Source organism: Puma concolor, chromosome A3 (assembly GCF_028749965.1).
Source record: "Puma concolor isolate L17-30 chromosome A3, mPumCon1.1.hap2, whole genome shotgun sequence".
In the NCBI taxonomy this organism is placed as follows: Eukaryota; Metazoa; Chordata; class Mammalia; order Carnivora; family Felidae; genus Puma; species Puma concolor.
In genome coordinates, this window is record NC_141669.1 from 41526362 (window position 1) to 41545339 (window position 18978).

The 18978-nt window shown below is 38.8% G+C and overlaps 1 protein-coding gene across 1 annotated transcript in view; it reads right to left on the reverse strand.

Moving 5' to 3' along the window:
- DNAH6 (dynein axonemal heavy chain 6) overlaps positions 1-18333 on the reverse strand; it is a 222804-nt gene extending 204471 nt beyond the window's left edge. The window contains exons 1-4 of the mRNA XM_086700734.1: positions 17143-18333; positions 14712-14944; positions 5089-5265; positions 1386-1642 (exon numbers count right to left, since the gene is read on the reverse strand). Coding sequence (XP_086556860.1) covers positions 1386-1642; positions 5089-5265; positions 14712-14936 — 659 coding nt within the window. The 5' untranslated portion in view covers positions 14937-14944; positions 17143-18333. The remainder of the gene's footprint in view (positions 1-1385; positions 1643-5088; positions 5266-14711; positions 14945-17142) is intronic.
- Between the last annotated feature and the right edge of the window lie 645 nt (positions 18334-18978).

Consider the following 18978-nt stretch of genomic DNA (forward strand, 5'->3'; position numbering starts at 1 on the left):
CAAGGCCCTTCATGGTCTGTTTTCTAGCTCTCATTTACTCTCCTACAGTCTTTGCTTCTTGAACATGCCAGGTATGCTCCTGACTTGGGGCATTTGTATTCACTTTCCTGCAGTCTAGAATGCTTCTTTCTTCTCTCTGTCAGTACATCATTGACTCCTTCTCCTTCCAGTCCTTATTCAAATAGCCGCTTGTCAATGAGGCCTACCCTGACCATCCCAGCTAATTCACAACTTCTTCCCCAGAACTCCTAATCTCCTTCGCTCTGCTCTACTTTTTCTGTAAAACTTATCACCGTCCAGCATTCTCTGTAATTTACTCAGATGTTGTGTTTGTTACTGTCTCTCTCTACTAAGATGCAAGCTCCACGAGGACAGCAATTTTGATCTGGGTGGCTCGCTAACATCTCTCTAGCACCTAGAACAGTTCATGCTATAGAGTTGGGTGCTCAATACATTTTGTTGAATGATTGGATTTTTATAGGCATATCTGTTCTTTCTATAAATTATATCTCATTCTAATTAAGCTCTTTCAGGATTTATAATAAATCTATCATTTAAAAATGTTATTCTTCTCTCCCACTCAATCCTAGAAGGAGTGCTGTCTTCAGTGTTACCCGACTCAGTCAAAACTACAGGGCTGAGTAAGGGAGAAGAAGATAATTCCTAGGAGTTCCTTTTATCTTCCTACACAGCAGAGAATGGGAAGGTAGCTCCAAGAATTTGGTGGTAAAGCTAAACTACTATCAGCTTCCAGGAAAGACCATCTCAACAACAATTGTCAACTCAACCAAACAACAATGGAGGAAAGCCAGTATCAACTTTAAGTTCTGCTACCTGTTGTGCTGAACTTTAAAGCAATTCACAGACCCACATTTGTACAACTCGTCTAATTATTTTAAGAACAAATGTGTGCTTAGAAATAATAGTCTATGTGAATGTATGTGTGTTATTCATCTATATAAATACCTTAAGTTATCAAGCTCCTTTTACTTAAAAAAAATCCTTATTCCCACTCTACTAAGCAAAGTTGAAAGAACATGTAACACAAATCATGCACCTACTTTTTACGCATTGCCTTCTTCTTTTCTCAGTAATCACAAGATATCAAAATTATCTTTGTAATACTGATTAAAAATATATGGCATTACATAATACACACCTAGAAGAGGCACAAAAGTGTGCTACTCTATAAAATATTGTCTATAAGTAAAAGAAATCTAAAGGGAAAAAATAAAATTATTGTGATTACGATTCATTTGTCATTGGATGATAACCAAAATTATATTTTATATTTACCATTAATACCCAATCAATTATGGATAACATTTGCGATCTTATTTGAAGCTTTTACTGTTGAATACATTGCTTCATAAAAGAGAACTCACTTGAGATTATATGTATCATATTCAGTGGAAGACCTTGGCACTGCAGGGATCATATAAAGAAATCCGAGGTGTTCATTTTCATGTATTATTTTAATGATTTGCAAAGGATTACAAACGTTGGCTTTAACGACTTCTTCCCGATCATGGAAAAAGTACTTAGGGTACGCTGAGGAACTGGTCCCATAGAGACCTCTTCTTCCAATACTGGTACGTGACAGTTTAGGAGGAGAGGGAGAGAACATCTCAGCAGAGGGCTGCTGGATCAAAACAAAGCCAATTTTTAAAATGATGAGTTTTTGCAAAACAAAGTCAAAAGACATGACTAAAAAAACATGATAAAATATTAACCTCAAGCACTAATTACTGAAGTTCCTGAGATGTCTAGTGCTCAAAGGCAAGTATTAAAAAAAATTTTTTTTCTTTAGTTTGAGAGACAGAACATGCACTTAGGGGAGGGGCAGAGGGAGGGAGGGAGAGAGAGAGAGAATCCTAAGCAGGCTTCATGTTCAGCTTTCAGCCGATGTGGCACTCTGGCTAAGCCACCCAGGCGCCCCAATATTTTTGAACTGAAAACTTCAAATTATTGTAAGGAGTGATAATATTCCTTCCAAGTACTCCTTATCCAGGTGTCCATCCCCTTTCCCAAACCCCCAACATCAGCTCTCACTGCTGCCTTCTTTGAAGTCAAGTGTTTATTACATCAAAATGCCACTACTTCTCTGGTGTTCTTGGGAGTCCACTTTTCCTGCTCAGTTGCTTAGCGTCTATCTTGACCGTGGCCTCTCCCCTTAACCTCCTCACCTAGTTCTGACAATCTTAATGCTTTTCAGTGTGTGAATTCTTAGACAGCTGTCATCATAGCTCATAATAAAATACTTTTGAGTAAATGTAAGGGGTGGTTACACTGAGCATTGGGGGATCACTATGTAATAATACCCTTGGAGAAGTATACATGTTACAAATTCATAATTGCCAGTTCTGTAGACCAGTGTTTCTCACATTTAAACGTGAGTGTGAATTATCTAGGTGTCCTGTTAAATTGCAGCTTCTGTCAAGTCTGGGGTGGAGCCTGTGATCCTGCATTTCTAACCTGCGTATACTGTGGACCACCATTGGAGCATCAAGGCTAAGTCCCCACCATGTTCACACACTTGAGCTTTGCTCTAAACCCCCAGCTCCCCTGTCTGTGCTCTCAGTGCCGCTCACACTCCTTTGTTCCTCCTCAACAAACCTTGGGGCAACATCACACACACCCTCTCCTCCTGTGGGGGAGGGTGATAACTGTCATCACCTTGTCTCTCTGACAGTGGAGGGGCAACTGGCACTAAGACACAAGAATCCCCATCGCAGACCTGCTTTGTTGAATAGCCGATGCAAATATATAAATGATATCTTTATTGCCTGTTAGCATAACTAACAGAGGCTGCCATTTCTCTGAGAGATTGATTACCACAAGCTCTACGGAACAACGTCTTCATAACATTTGCATTCACAGGTGTCATCATTTTCCATCTCTTGATTAAATATACCCTGTTGAATAGGAGTTTGAGATGAAAATCCTGGAAAGTTTAGAGCTGAAGGAAATACATCTTTGAATTCAAAAGATAAAATGTGCTTCTTTCACTTATTGGCCAGAGACAGCAGCAACCACACTGTTTTCTTATGTGAAAGAATAGGCCAGGGGCACCTGCCTGGCTCAGTCCTTGAGCTTTAACCCTTGATTTCAGCTCTGGTCATGATCCCAGGGTTGAGGGATTGAGGCCCATGGTGGGCTCTGCTCTAAGCATGGAGCCTGGGATTCTCTCTCCCTCTCGCTCTCTCCCTCCCACATGCATGTGCTCTCTCACTCTCGCTCTCTCTAACAACAACAAAAAAAGGCCCAAAGACAAAATACACATTGCCTTGTCCCAATGTTTCAACAAGGGCTATAGTCAACTTTAATATTTTTATGAGAGTGGAGTATCAATATTTTACAGAAAATGCATGTATTTTCTTTATTATATCCTTCAAGAAGTTTTACTGCCTTCTAAGTACAAGATTTCTTCAACAATAGGCCTATATATTTTCAGCTGCATACTTATTTCCAATTATGTAGCTCAATGCGAAAATGTGATTCAATTTAAGTAGCCACATAAGTTCAGATTTTGTGGGGCAAAGGGAACAAAAGAAGCATTTATTCATAAAGTGTAGAACACTTGTAGTGCTCTCTATGATGGATGTTTAGTCCAATTTGATAAGGCAATCTTCCTTAATTACTAGAAGCAACGCCTCCAACTGCCTTCTTTTATCTCTCAGGGAATCCTCACTGGTGCATTTCCATTCTAAGCTCCTTCTGAGAAATCAATACCCACCCCCCACCACCACCAAAATGACCCTCTTATCAGAATAATACTTTCTCCTTTTATATGGAATATTCCCTTTCTTCCATATTTTCCCTTCAACCCCTGGCTCTTATTTGAATTCTTCACTTAGTTACCGCTACAACCACGCATAACACACAATTTAACATTCCCTTTCATCCTCCTCCCTTCATCCCAGATGTGCACAATTTCATTCTTCTTCTTTAAATTCAAGGTCATGATGCCCACTTTATACCAAATAAGCTAACTTATGAGCAATCAGTTCTTTCTTGGCTCTACTTAAGATAGCCTGTTCTCCTTTCCTACTTCACAGAAACCAAATTAGTTGAGGGTTTATAATTTTATATAACTAATCATGTGATATTCTTTCAGGGTGATCTCACCCACACCCACAGTGAGCCTCTTCCAGCTGGCTTCTCAAGCCCACCACTCTCCCACCTCCTCTGCCTTACTAACTTTCCATTCACTCCTCCAAGCTTATTAGTGCCATTCTCTATGGTAGCTTTTCCTCCACTGACCATCCCTCTCACCACCAGGTGCAAGCTTTCCCTCCTGTTCAGTTCTCCAGGATTTTGTAGCTTAAATGACCAACCAGAGTTTTTATCACAACCTCCCGAGCTGGAGCATTCACTTGTCCACGTACCCACCCAAAGAGTCTGAAATCCTCGAGGATGAAGCCTGTCTTCATCTCTTCCTTTCTACCACTCTAGCCCAAAGCCTGAAACATAACTGACACTGAAATGTTCAACAAGTCTAGAAGGATCCTCTCAATAAAAAGCTCAGAGAATTCTCGGGTCTGTTGGCATTTTTACTGTGAGTGTGTCCACATTTTTTCCCACTTCTATTCCTTTGTTTAATTATCTGCAGGTATTTATAGAAAGCCATGCTCTGGTGGTTTCTCCCAGAGCTACTATTCAAGGACTCCTTGCAAGGTATCTGCCCACTCTACAACTCACCAATTACAAAAATTGTCTTTCTAGCTGGTTCAGTTTCTGTTTTATTGCCTTTCACCAAGGTCTTCAAAAGATTGTCATTTTGGGTAATAATGATGAAAATTTCATAAAAGGTAAAATAAAATTCAAAACACTATTATGTCTTCTTTTAATATGTAAGAGAAGATTAGGGAACACCATATAGATGCTGGAAGTTTTCCTTTATGATTTTCCTCTACTGTCCAAATTTTCCTTGAGTAAGAACTGAGAAGTACTGTATTTCCCAAATCCATTGTGCAACCTGATAGAGAAAAATTTTGCAACTGTTCTTATGAGTTAAAAGCATGTTAGCAACGTTATAGGAAACTAAAACTAAATTGAAAGGATTAATTAAGTACTTTAATAGTATACCTGTTTTTTCTTCCTCACAGTATATTGAGGCTCAAGAAACTGAACAGATAATTTGGTAGAACTTCTTTCTTCAGTGCTTCCTGGAGGTTTTATGATTCCAGAAGAGATTAACTGAAGTCGGTTCTGTTCATATATGTATTCTGGCCTCTTATGATCTTGGTAGACTTTTAGCACTGGCTTTGGGGAATAAAGAGACATGTTAATTTTTTCAGTGTTAACGAGAACTTGTCTTATTCTTACAACATGAACGTTGGACTCTATTCCTGTTGGAAATTGATCTTCCTGGAGTAACTTGCTGACGAAGTCACAATCATTGTGGTGGTTATGACCATGGTTTATTACAAGACTAAGACTTTTCTATTTGGTTTCTATTAATTCTGTCCTTTAATTACCAACGAATACTTCTATGGGTAAGGTTGTGACAGAAAGGCTCAGAGGCATGAGATCGCATACTCAGTAATTGTGCATTACAAATCCCACCATCCACTAAAACAGTCATTGTGGGAAGGATTGTACAATTCTCGCACTGTACCCCAAAGTCATTAATCAATTCCCATAGACATAATTGGTTGGAGATCTAAAAGAAATTGTGGCAAAAAATAAAAGAAATTGTGGCATTATATTAGGCTAATCTAATTTCAGATTAAGGCAATAAAATCTAGCATTCAACATAATACACTAAAGCAAGGAATTCACCATAATGGCTTTAGGCTTCTAAGCATTATTTATATATTGATTTATTTTTTTTAAAATTTTTTTTAACATTTATTTATTTTTGAGACAGAGAGAGACAGAGCATGAATGGGGGAGGGTCAGAGAGAGGGAGACACAGAATCTGAAACAGGCTCCAGGCTCCGAGCTGTCAGCACAGAGCCCGACGCGGGGCTCGAACTCACGGACCGCAAGATCGTGACCTGAGCCGAAGTCGGCCGCTCAACCGACTGAGCCACCCAGGTGCCCCTATTGATTTATTTTTAAAGTTTATTTATTTACTATAAGAGAGAGAGTGTGAGCGGGGGATAGGCAGAAAGAGAGAGGAAGAAAGAGAATACCCCAATCAGGCTCCTTGCTGCCAGCACAGAACTGATATGGGGCTCGAGCCCATAAAACTGTGAGATTATGGCCTGAGCTGAAACCAAGAGTTGGATGCGCAACCCACTGAGCAACCCAGGTGCCGCTCTAAGCAAAATGACTTTAGCATGATAGCTAATCTCTTACAACTGGAGCGAGAAAGAAAAGCTTGAGAGTAAGCATAGGAAACAGCTGTTAAATTTTCAGGTATGTGTAAATAACATTTGGTTTTGGTTAAAAATCCCTCTTGAGCCACTCACTGTAGAAAGGAAAAGACTATAGAGATGGGGGCAGGAGGATCTCAGCTATATCAATGTGGAAAATCAACACAGACCAGAATCACAAGGTAAGAAGGGGAGAAAAGCTTCTGCACAGCAAATGAAACCATAAACAAAATGAAAAGGCAATCTACCAAGTGGGAGAAAATATGTGCAAATTATATGGTGATAGGGGGTTAAGTACCAAAATCTATAAAGAACTCATACCACTCAATAGCAAAATCAAAACAATCCAATTAAAAAATGGAAAGAGGATCTGTATAGACATTTTTTCCCCAAAGACATGGAGATGGCCAGAAAGTATATAAAAAGATGCTCAACATCACTAATCATTAGAGAAGTGCAAATCAAAACCACAATGAAATATCACCTCACACTTGTCAGAATGGCTATGATCAAAAAGATAATAAAAAAAATGTTGGCGAGAATGTGTAGAAAAGGGAACCCCCATCAACATTTAATATCACAGTTTGTATCTTTTTATCTTGTGCATTCATAACAAAGTATTGCAATTATAGTAATTTTTACTACTCTTGTCTTTTAGTCTTCAACTAGCTTTATAAATAAGAGATTAATCCACCACCTTTACATTAGATTATTCTGAATTTTACTATGTATTCACCTTTACCAGTGAGCTTTATACTGTCATATTTTCCTGTTACTAACTAGTACCCTTTGATTTCAGCTTAAAGAAGTCCCTTACAATTTACTTTTAAATAACAAAGTAACAAGCATACGCAGAGAGAAAGAAAGCAAATATGGCAAAACACTAATAACTTTGAATCTAGGTGGATGGTGTATAAATATTCGTTTTACTATTCTTTCAACTTTTCTGTGCATTCGGAACTTTTTATAGTAAAATGTTGGGAGACATTGATTTTTTCAAATAAAGTGGCAAAAATACAAAAAGTTAGATAGATTCACACAAACCCTAATAGTGATAATCTCCAAGAAAGGAAAGAGGGCATTGAGACTAAAATGGGATACAAAGGTATTTGAAATGTATTTATAACATTCCTTTAAAAATAGATATTGAATCAGGGCCACCTAGGTGGCTCAATCAAGCCAACTCTTGGTTTCAGCTCAGGTCTTGATGTCACGGTTTCACTGGTACTGTGGAACCTGTTGGGATTCTCTCTCTCTCTCTGCCCCTCTCCCACTTGCTCTATCTCTGTCTCTCTCAGAATAAATAAATAAATGAAAAGACAAAATAAATAAAAATAGATATTGAATCAAACTAAGCAAACAACATTATTAATTTGGGATACACACACTTGTTTATTATATCCCTCTTTGTAGCATTTTATATATTTGAAACTTTCATAATAATAAAATAGAAACAGAGGAAAACCTAACTATTTAGCAAAATCAGAAGCAAACCTCAATCATCCTAAATAGTAACAGCTAAAGCCATTATGAAAATCAAGAACAAGGTCACTATTTTCACTATCACCTTTAGTTTTCAATTCTCAAATTGAAGCATCTAGAACAGGGGTCAGTAAAATTTCTCTGTAAGGGACCACACAGTAAATATTTTAGGATTTGTGAGCCATATGGTCTCTGTCACAACTACTCTATTATTGAAGCACCAAGGCAGCCTTAGATGATATGAAAATAAATGGATATGGCATTATTTACAAAAACAGGTTACAGGACTGTATTTAACCCATGGGCCACAGTGACCCCTAATCTAAAAAATAAAGTAATTGGTGTAAACACTAGGAAAAAAGAGCAAAATTATCTAACTATCAGTGATATTATATACATTAAAAATGAAAGCCTAAGGGCACCTGGGTGGCTCAGTTGGTTAAGCGTCTGACTTTGGCTCAGGTCATGATCTACCGTCCGTGAGTTCGAACCCCACGTCGGGCTCTGTGTTGACAGCTCAGAGCCTGGAGCCTGTTTCAGATTTTGTGTCTCCCTCTCTCTCTCTGACCCTCCCCCATTCATGCTCTGTCTCAAAAATAAATAAACGTTAAAATAAATAAATAATAAATAAATAAATAAATAAATAAATAAAAATGAAAGCCTAGCTACTAAAGTAAAAATAAGGATTGAAAACAATATTGGTGAGGTTTCTGTTACAAAGTAAACACATTTGCTTTTTTCTGTACTAAGACAGAAATTGGATCACAATAAAAAAAAACCTAAAACTGAAATACTTAAGAATTTAACAAGAGGGGCGCCTGGGTGGCGCAGTCGGTTAAGCGTCTGACTTCAGCCAGGTCACAATCTCGCGGTCCGTGAGTTCGAGCCCCGCGTCAGGTTCTGGGCTGATGGCTTGGAGCCTGGAGCCTGTTTCCGATTCTGTGTCTCCCTCTCTCTCTGCCCCTCCCCCGTTCATGCTCTGTCTCTCTCTGTCCCAAAAATAAAATAAACGTAAAAAAAAAATTAAAAAAAAAAAGAATTTAACAAGAAAAGGACCTTATTATAGCAAACTATAAAGTCTCATGTAGAATTAAAACAAAAACTGCAAAAGTATGAGGAAATGCCAAATGTTAATTATGGGGAAAATGCCATGCTCATCTCCATATACGTCAAAAAGGCATTTGATAAAATTCAACTATTTTTGATAAAATTCTATTTATGACTTTGTAAAGTTTGTTTATGTAATCGCTACACCCAAAACATGGCTTAAACTCACAACCCTGAGATCAAGAGTCACATGCTCTTCTGACTGAGACAAGCAGATGCCCCTATTTATGATTTTTTGATAATCTATTTTTGATAAAAACATTAATCAAGAAAGGATAGATAACTTCCTTAAAAATCTCAATGGCTAGGGGTGCTTGGGTGGCTCAGTTGGTTAAGCATCTGACTTCAGCTCAGGTCATGATCTCACCACTGGTGAGTTCGAGTCTCACATCAGGCTCTGTGCTATAGTTCAAAGCCTGGAGCTTGCTTCGGATTCTGTGTTTCCCTCTCTCTCTGCTCCTCTCCTACTCAAGCTCTGTCTCTGTCTCTCTCTCAAAAATAAAACATTAAAAAAAAATCTCAATGGCTAATATCATGCTTAAAGGGGGAACACTTAGAAACATTCCTACTAATCTCAGGAGAAAGACAAAAATGTCTACTGTCCACACTATTGTTTCTAATATTTTACACATATTAGCCAATACAGTAGTTCAAAGACACAGTATAAATACAAAAATTGGAAAGAAGGTGGCAAAAGTGTCATTATTACCAGATGATTTTATTGTTTACCTGAAACACTTGAGAGAATAAACAGAAAAACTGGCACAAAATTAACGTCCAGAAATAAAACCTGTTAATAAACTTAATAAGAAACAAGTAAAAGTCAGATGAGGAAAACTTCAAAACACTCATGATAGTCATGAAAGAAAAAGCAAACAAATGAAGTTTGATTTTGTTCTTGATTTGGAAAATTAATTATTAAAAAATATCAAGTTAATCTAGTTAATCAAGTTAATCATCAAGTTAATCTATAAATTTAATATCATCCTGACAGGATATATTGGAGATTAGAAATCTGATTCTAAATTTAATACATAAAAATAATTAGAAAGAATAGCCACAAAAGCTCTGGGGGGAAAAATGAGTGACCAGCCCTACCAGATATTAAAATGTTATAAAACTAAAGGGGCACCTGGGTGGCTCAGTTGGTTAAGCATCCGACTTCAGCTCAGGACATGATCTCATAGTCCGTGGGTTCAAGCCCCAAGTCGGGCTTTGTGCTGACAGCTCAGAGCCTGGAGCCTGCTTCAGATTCTGTGTCTCCCTCTCTCTCTGCCCCTCCCCAGCTTATGCTCTTTCTTTCTCTCTCTCTCAAAAATAAACATTTAAAAAAAATAAATAAAATGTTATAAAACTACAATAATTAAAACTTTGTATTCTGGACACATGAAAAGATCAATGGATCAGAATAGAAAATCCAGCAACAGATCCCAAAATATAAAGGGGAACTGAGTTTATAACAAAGGTTATACTTTAAGGAAAATAATATTATTCAATACATAATAATGAAATAACTGTAAAGCTAGTAGGGACAAAGTTGGATCCTCTCATTAATTACACTGGGAAAACTGTGAATAGATCAAAGATTTAAATGTAAAATAAAAATAATCTTAAAGTAATTTTTAAAGAGAAGTATCTAAGACATCACTAAATAATTTTATTTTTACAATCTTGCTAAGTGTAGGGCCTAAGTATCACATAAAACTCAGAAGACACAAACTCAATTACATAAAAATTAGGAATTAAAACAAAACTTGAAAATTTTTATAATGCTTATCACAGATAAGGGGCTTATTTCCTAATATAGGAAGAACTCAGGCAAATCAATGAGAAAAACACCAACTGCCCAATTAGAAAATAAGACATGAAGATCCATATATTCACAGAGAGAAAAATAATTCCTAAACATATGAAAAAACATTCAACCTTTTTCAAGAAGAAACTTAAATTAAAGCTACTCTGAGACAGCATTTTTCTTGTATTACTGAAGCAACATTTACTAACCAAAATTACAAACGTACATATGTTTTGAGTTGGCGACTCCATTTCTAGGACGTCTGCCTACAGATGGAATCTCAAGTGTAGGAGATGGCATATGCACAAGATTATTCACTGTAACACTGTTGTCATAAAAATACTATTTTAAAAACCTAATCTATAAATTTGGGGCTTACTAAATACACTATGGTACATTCATATGGTACATTATGAGCTATAAAGCAAATTGATATAAAAGAACTTTGGGACAGCTATGAAATGATCTCCAAGTTATGTATTAAATGAGGCAAGTAAGGGGCAGCAAAGTTTGTTTATTATGCTAGCTTTAGGCTTAGACAGCGTAACACATCTCTGAAAGCATACACACTCTTACCATTAATTGCCTCTAGAGTAGGAAGCTGAATGGATGAGGGACAGTGGTAGAAAACAGACTTTAACTGTGTAACTTCTGTACACTTTAAAAAAAATTTTTTTAAATGTTTTTATTTTTGAGACAGAGAGAGACAGAGCATGAGCAGGGGAGGGGCAGAGAGAGAGGGAGACACAGAATCCAAAGCAGGCTCCAGGCACTGAGCTGTCACCAGAAAGCTTGAGGCAGGGCTCGAACCCACGGACTGTGAGATCATGACCTAAGCTGAAGTCGGAAGCCTAACCGACTGAGCCACCCAGGCGTGTACACTTCTGTACACTTTTAAATGAATTACTTATCTAAGAAGGATGAATTTTAAAGTTTATATGGAAGGATAACCATCTAAAACAGAGAATATATAAAAAATAAGAATGGCGAGGAACCAGTTGCCTTCCACTTACCAAAACATACTCATTGTAATCAAAACAATGTGGTTAGGTCAGTAGAGAAAAGAATCAAGATCTGTAAACAGATCTCGCTATTTTATACGTGATATAGTGAGAAGTTTATACACTATAAAGGTGGTGTTTTAATTTGGTGGGAAAAACGTGGTGCTAGCAAAACGTTTCGAAGAAAATGTTAGTCCCTTTCCTCACACCAGATTTACTTTTTTTTTTAATGTTTATTTATTTTTGAGACAGAGAGAGACAGAGCATGAATGGGGGAGGGTCAGAGAGAGGGAGACACAGAATCTGAAACAGGCTGCAGGCTCTGAGCTGTCAGCAGAAAGCTTGAGGTGGGGCTCGAACCCATGGACTGTGAGATCATGACCCGAGCTGAAGTCGGACACTTAACCGACTGAGCCACCCAGGTGCCCCTCCTCACACCAGATTTAAAAGTTGATGTGAATGAAAGTTTTAAAGGTGAAATTACAAAAATAAAGAAGAAAATGTGGGGAAATGCTGCCTGTCAACATATCAGTATAAAGCAGTGGTCAGTGGAGAGAAAATGAAGTCCAATTCAAAGTGAATGCTGCAATTCAGATAAGAAGAACAGGACCCTCAACACCAATCCCACAGAGAGGATTAGCAGCAGCCGGTGTGAGGGTGCAGCTTCAGCCACCCCATTCAGACAGCAAAAGGCTGGAAGATATTACAGGAAAACCTCGGAAAGAGTGAAAGTGAAATTTAATTTAGGCAGCACATGCGTGCTGGTTTGAGAAACTGGTCCTCAAGTAAAATGTGTGTGAATCAAAAGTATGTATATTTTTTCCATTCAACCCAACAGTACTAATCATGGAGCTTTATCCCACAAGAATATAGGCACCGGTACAGATGGATAATAAAATGATTTTGCTGTACCAGTATAAATATTTGTAAAATAAATGTCCCAAAGAGGATGATTTAATCAATTATGGAATATTCATGCAATTGGACACTTTAATAGGATAGGGAACCATTAAAAAGAATGTGTTCTAGAAATATCATCTGACTTTGAGGAAGTCCTACAATGTCTATTTAGGTACAAAAAGCAACATGTAGCAACATTTATGTTTATGTTGTAAAACAAATATCCAAAAGCCTAAATATGTATTTTGTGTGTGTTCATCCATTTGTATAAAACTGAGCATGGAGAAAGGCAAGAGGGATATACACTAGACTGTTGAAAACCTTAGATATAGACAAGGGGGTTGGAGACTGGAGAATTACAAGTAAGGAAAAGATATGAAAGAAGAGTAAAACAGGGAAGGGGGGGCAGGAGAGAGGAAGGCAGAGAGAGGAGGAAGGGGGCGAGGGGGAGAGGGAGGAGAAGAGGAAAACAAGGGGGAAGGGAGAAAGGCAGGGGAGGAAAGGGGGGAAGGAGAGAAGGGGTAGCAATCATAAAGAGAACAAACCATAGTATGAACTCTATAAAAACAAACTAAACTACAGATACCCATACACATGAAATCAGTCACTTGAAGGCAAAGCTACTTTCTCTCTGCATGATGGAAATTCAGCTATTTTTCACTTTATTCCTTATTACTTTTAGTACTGTATGAATTACCATATTCATGTATTAGTTATATTGTTCTAGTCATCTGTTAGTACATTACAAACAGCTTCAAACTTAGTGACTTAAGAAACACCTCCATTTATTTTGCTCAAAAATCTACAATTTAGGCAGAACTCACTTGAGACAGCTTGCCTTTGCTCCATCAGAGCATCAGCTGAGGCAGCTCAAAGGCTGGGGACTGGAGTCATCTAATGGCTTGTTCATTCACATGTCTGGTAGGTGATCCAGGCTATAGACTTGTTCAGATGACATCTCCTTAAGGAGACCTTTGTAGTCACACAATCTAAAGTAGCCCACCCTTTGTTTCCACCTGTATTATTTTCTTCATAACAGCTATCATTACATGAAATTGCTCAGTCTATTTATTTAAGGTTACTAGAATGTCAACAGGAATCTAATCTGCTTTGTTCATTGCTATATTCCCAGCGTATAGCCCAATGCCTGGTACATAGTAGGTACATAATAAACATTTAATGTACAAGAATTAATTGCCCTGAAGACAAATAGAATAACTTTAATCACCAAGGGTTAATGATACACTTTTGCCAAGTGAAACTAAATATATTATAGAGAAATAAATGTAAAAAGTTTCATACTAAATCCACCAGTTACTGAATACTATATTATGGCACATCTGTGCAACAAAATACAGTGCTGCTTTTAGAAAAGATAACTCATTATGCATGGAATAGAAAATTTTCTGTATGTTTAAGTGAAATAAGCACTCTGAAGATCAGTATGTATGGTATAATCTTATATTAAAGATATATGTTTATACACACACAAACACACACATTTAAATAAACATATAAAGAGCCTGAAGGGCAGCCATTAACAACAGTAAGTAGTTAATGTCAGAGGGTGGGAGTGATAACTTTCACTTTTTATTCTGTGTACTTTCATTGCTCCTTTACATGGATTTAGAATTATTCAAGGGCATAAATGGATTCTTAAAATTAAGTATTTTCAGACATGCACAAAAATTTTCAGGATACGAGGCATTTATTTTACAAGTAATAAAATGATATAACTATATGTATATAACTATGTATGTTACTCTTCCTGAAGGTACCAGTATTAAATGGTACCCTAATGTCTAAAAGAGCCTTGCAACTTATATAGTTAAGTATCTGTATTGCACATTATCCTAGAGAGGATTTATCTGCTACAAAACTTTGTTCACCACTGTATCCCCTCACCTTGAACAGTTACCTGGAACTTAATTTTTTTTGAATAGATGTTTACAGGGTTTACGACTTCATAAACAAGTCTTAACTTTTAGGGTTTAATTCCTTTCTTGTTAATTAAGAGTCTAGAAATGACTTCCATCCTCCCCATAGCAATTTTGCAACCTCCTCTGGAGCCAAAGTGGCTAAAATGCTGGTTTTCGAACTTACCAGAGGCTCTAGTCTTATGGGCTGCTGTCGTTTTCTTGTTCTCTCTTGAGCTTTTGTACTGTGTCTAAACGTCAGGAATTGTGTGTCAGATTCATTTTCTGTGGGTACTATAAAACTCAGTCTTCCCTTTTTTTGTATATTGTTCAGTCTTTCAAGGATAGGGTTTTCCACCTGCTTTTCAGTATTTTTCAGTTTGGCATCTTTCGCTGAGGATTGGAATGCCATCCTCACTCCTGGAAAGAATCGGGTCAGGAAAAGAAAAATGAAAAGTAGAGCAAAATAACTGGGGAAGTGGGTCCAGTAGAAGTGACTTAAGAACCAGGGGGAGCTGAATTTGCTCACTCCCCAAAGAAAACCCACAAAGTTACCCATTCCTCCCAACCGAGGACTTGAATCAGAGAAATGAAAATGCCTGGCCTTCGAGAAGCCCTGTAGCTGGGGTGGGATCCAGGAATTTGCATTTCTAACAAGTTCCTGGGCGATGCTGCTGCTGCAGATGTCTCTGATTTGGGGACTGTACTCGTCTAGATTTTGAAGGATGAAAAGAAATGCAATTAGTATGGAGATCGATGTTTTTCATGCTTGAATATGCAAAACATCTCCTGGGGAGCTTGTTCAAAATGCAGGTAGCTCTAATGCAGGAAATCCGAGAAATAGAGCCTAGGTACTCAAAAAGCAAAATAAAAAAAACCAAAGGTGGGGGGTGGGGGGGGAGGGGGTGGGGTGGGGTGGAGGTGGGGGGAAGAGCTGTGGACTAAATCCTAAAACAGTGCTCCTGGGGCTTTTATATGCATGAGAATCTCCTGAGGAAATGGTTAAACTGCACATTCTGATCCATACACTTTGAGTAGAAAGGTCCTAGAACACTAGAACTAGGAGCCCTTGGTAATGGTCTTGCATCCTCACAACCACTCATGCCCACCCCACCAGATGGGTGCAGATACTTTCCTTCAAAATAATTCCATAGTGATGAGGGAGAATAAGACAAGCTGAGAGCAAAGTACAAGCTAACAGCACCCTGCTCCCCCAGGTGGGATACATGTGATTCCCTGGACACTCCTTGATGCCCGAGAACAAAGGGAAGGAAAGAAAACAAATGGTTGGCTGACAGAGATCACAGTCATGCAGGACATGAGTCTCCTTCAGTTTACAGATAACTTAGTAAACTGCAAGAAAAAGGCAATCTTATCCATAGCCCCATCTCCAGAAACCTTAGATTCCATTTCCTGGAGCCCTAATATCACCTCCATCAAGATGTAAGGGGGTTTAAGTGCTTGCCACGGTGATGTGGGAAACTAAGGCAAATGATAAATTAAATTCCCTTACTGCCCATTGACGAGTCCTTAAAACAGGCAGAGTGACCTTTCTCTAGGAGCTCAGCTGCCTCAAAGATGACACTTTGGTAGGGGCAAAAGGGAATCTTGGCTTAACATTATCCTGACCCACTAGGAACCTGTGAATTTCCTTAAACACATAAAAATTCCTTTGCAAACTTCATCTTTAACCCCCAAGTATATGTTGGCAATTATACTCCAAGCATATGGCCCCTGATATAAATCTGAAGGGTCTCATGACTGAGGTTTTATTAAACAGTAATAAATGACTTTTTCCTAACAACAGCTAGCCCCTCAAGGTCCTGGAAACCTTGCTTCCAAAATTCCTTAGAGACTTACACTGTCCCTAACCCCCTCTCAGCCTGAAGATATACAATCAGTCACTCTTCACAACCCCAGTGCAGCTCCTTTTGCCCATGGGTCCTGTCCCCATGCTTTAATAAAATCACCTTTTTGGACCAGAGACATCTTCAAGAATTCTTTCTTGGCCATCGGCTCCATACCCCACCATCACCCCCCAAACACCATCAATAGCATATAAGGTCTTGAAACAGGTGTCAGCAGGTTTATGTTTCAATCTAGATCTGTGCTGGCCAATCAAATCCTCCTACACAATTTAAAATTTTCAAGTAGCCATATTAAAAAAAAATACCCAAAAAAGGAACGGGTTAAATTAATTTTAATAATGTGCTTTATTTAACGTATCCAAAATATTCTCATTTCAACATGTAATCTATATAAAACTTATCAATGTCTTATTTCATTGATTGTTACCACGTCTTCGAAATCCAGTGTGTACTTCACATTTAGAGCAGACCTCAGCTCCGACTCGCCAAATGTGGCTAGTGGCTACCACATTGAGTAGCGCAGGTTTGGATTTGACCACTCCGTGTGAGATCTCGGACAAGTCTCCTGATTATCTCTATTCCTCACGTTCTACTCCTCTAAAATAATAGGTAGGTAGCAAATGACCACTAAATGCCTTTCCACGGACTTTCTCTGCCTCTCTCAGCCTTTCCTTGTGTGCTCAGAAAGCCAAGCTGTCTCTGGCTTAGAAGTGCGAGCCCAGCCCCACAGCGGGATTCCTCTGGACTCACCAAGTCAGTCTAGAGCAGCCACAGCCGCCGCCGCCGAGGGTCTCCAGAGACAGCAAACCCAGGTCTGGTAGCAGAAAGTTGACAGTACCCCGGAATGTTTGCTGTTGCTTAGCAGCCATACCGGTGTGCAATGCGCCTGTGCGCGACTGTCGCCACGGCAACGCCTCAGCCAACTGCAGCTCTAAGTCCCTGAGCGCGCCAAGCAGTTGAGCCAATCAATGTCTTCGGAACATTTCTACGCCGCTGATTGGTGGAGAGTGCGCACACGACGGTGGAGAGAGCGCGGTCCCGCCTCCGCACCCGGAACTGACAGCTGTCTAGGCGGGTAGGCCGGGCAGCCAAAGCAGGTGGCTAGCTGTGTTTGCTCCCTCCCTCTTGCCAGAATCTCTTGTCTGTTTCCCTTCGTGAGGCACTCGAGACTGACTTGACAGTCCTTTAATCTAATTTTCTCTAGTTAAAAGAATCAAGAATCTCCAAAGAGGGAGGTGTGTTGTACAGACAGTTCAAGTCCCGCTCTCAAAGGGAGCTTGGTAGCGACCATTCACCAACTCTGTCCGACCCACCAACCTCCTCCCGGGAGTGTTCTAAGAGGCAAGGAATGTGAGCACTTCTTTTCCTCAAACTCCACCATCTCAACTGTTCTTTTCCACCTGGAACGTAACCTAGTGTCAGGCCTAGCACGAGGCCGTATTACTTGGTCCGGTGCTCTATCTACCAAAGCAGACTCTGGATCTTGTTCTGGCATTTGGACCCAACCTAATTAAGTCCCCAAACAATTGCTGCTAATGCTTTGTGGAGGCGACCCCACTGAAACCCAATCCAGGTTGCTTACCGAAGATGCCTTATCCCAGTTAGTGATCAGGAGAAGCAGCCCTTTCATCTGCCTTGAGGAAATGTTAATCCAGTTGGCAGAGTCCTGCTTTTCAACCTCCCCTCCAAAATGACGTAATCGCTGCTGGAACCTGTTGTCTTTTTTGTACCTTTTGGTCCCTCTTTCTTACCTTGATATTTGTTTCTTTCCTTGAATACCAAGCCTATATATGAAGTGCTTGACATATCTTGCGACCTGCATTTTCTCAGTCTTAACATATTCAGGTAGGTATTTTAAGTGCTAGGTAGGACATCACCTACAAGACAGAGAACCACATATCCATAGAGCTGGAATGGAGATTACAGATCACTTAATCCAGCTCCCCCCATTGATTAAAAAGAGAACTGAGACCCAGAGAGAGAGCAAGTGATTTACTCCAGGTTAGGCAGCTAGTCATGGCAGAGACAAAACTAGAATACCGGTCTCCTAAGGGAGTAACTTCAGTTTAGAAAGAATTCAAAAAAACCTCAAATGTGGACATAAATATGAATTCCCCAGAGATAAAAGATACACACAAAGCTAACCAGAGCCAATAAAATATAATAATTTATATAGATTAGTAATAAAAGAAATTTAAAGCCAACCCTAAACATTGAAACATAAAATTAGAATAATATCCGGTGTTAGACACATCTATAAAATAAATTTCACTTCAGATGTGCAGTGAATATTTTAATCTGTTCCCTTCAAAATTTACATAGTGGGGACAAAGGGCATTGCTTTCAGTCCCAGAATGGTTTTTGTTGTTGTTGTTGTTGTTTTAAGCAGATGAAGGTGATTGTATTCTAATGTTGCCTTATGCAACTGAGCATTCCAAGAGCCAAGGGGAGTGAGGGGTAGAAGGCATTGACAGAGTTTAATAAAGGTATTGCTATATTAGAAGCTACTTATCAAATCTCTCCAAGCTTATTTTTTAATGTGGTAAGATATCATCTTCATTATCAACTAAATATTTACTAAAGCAG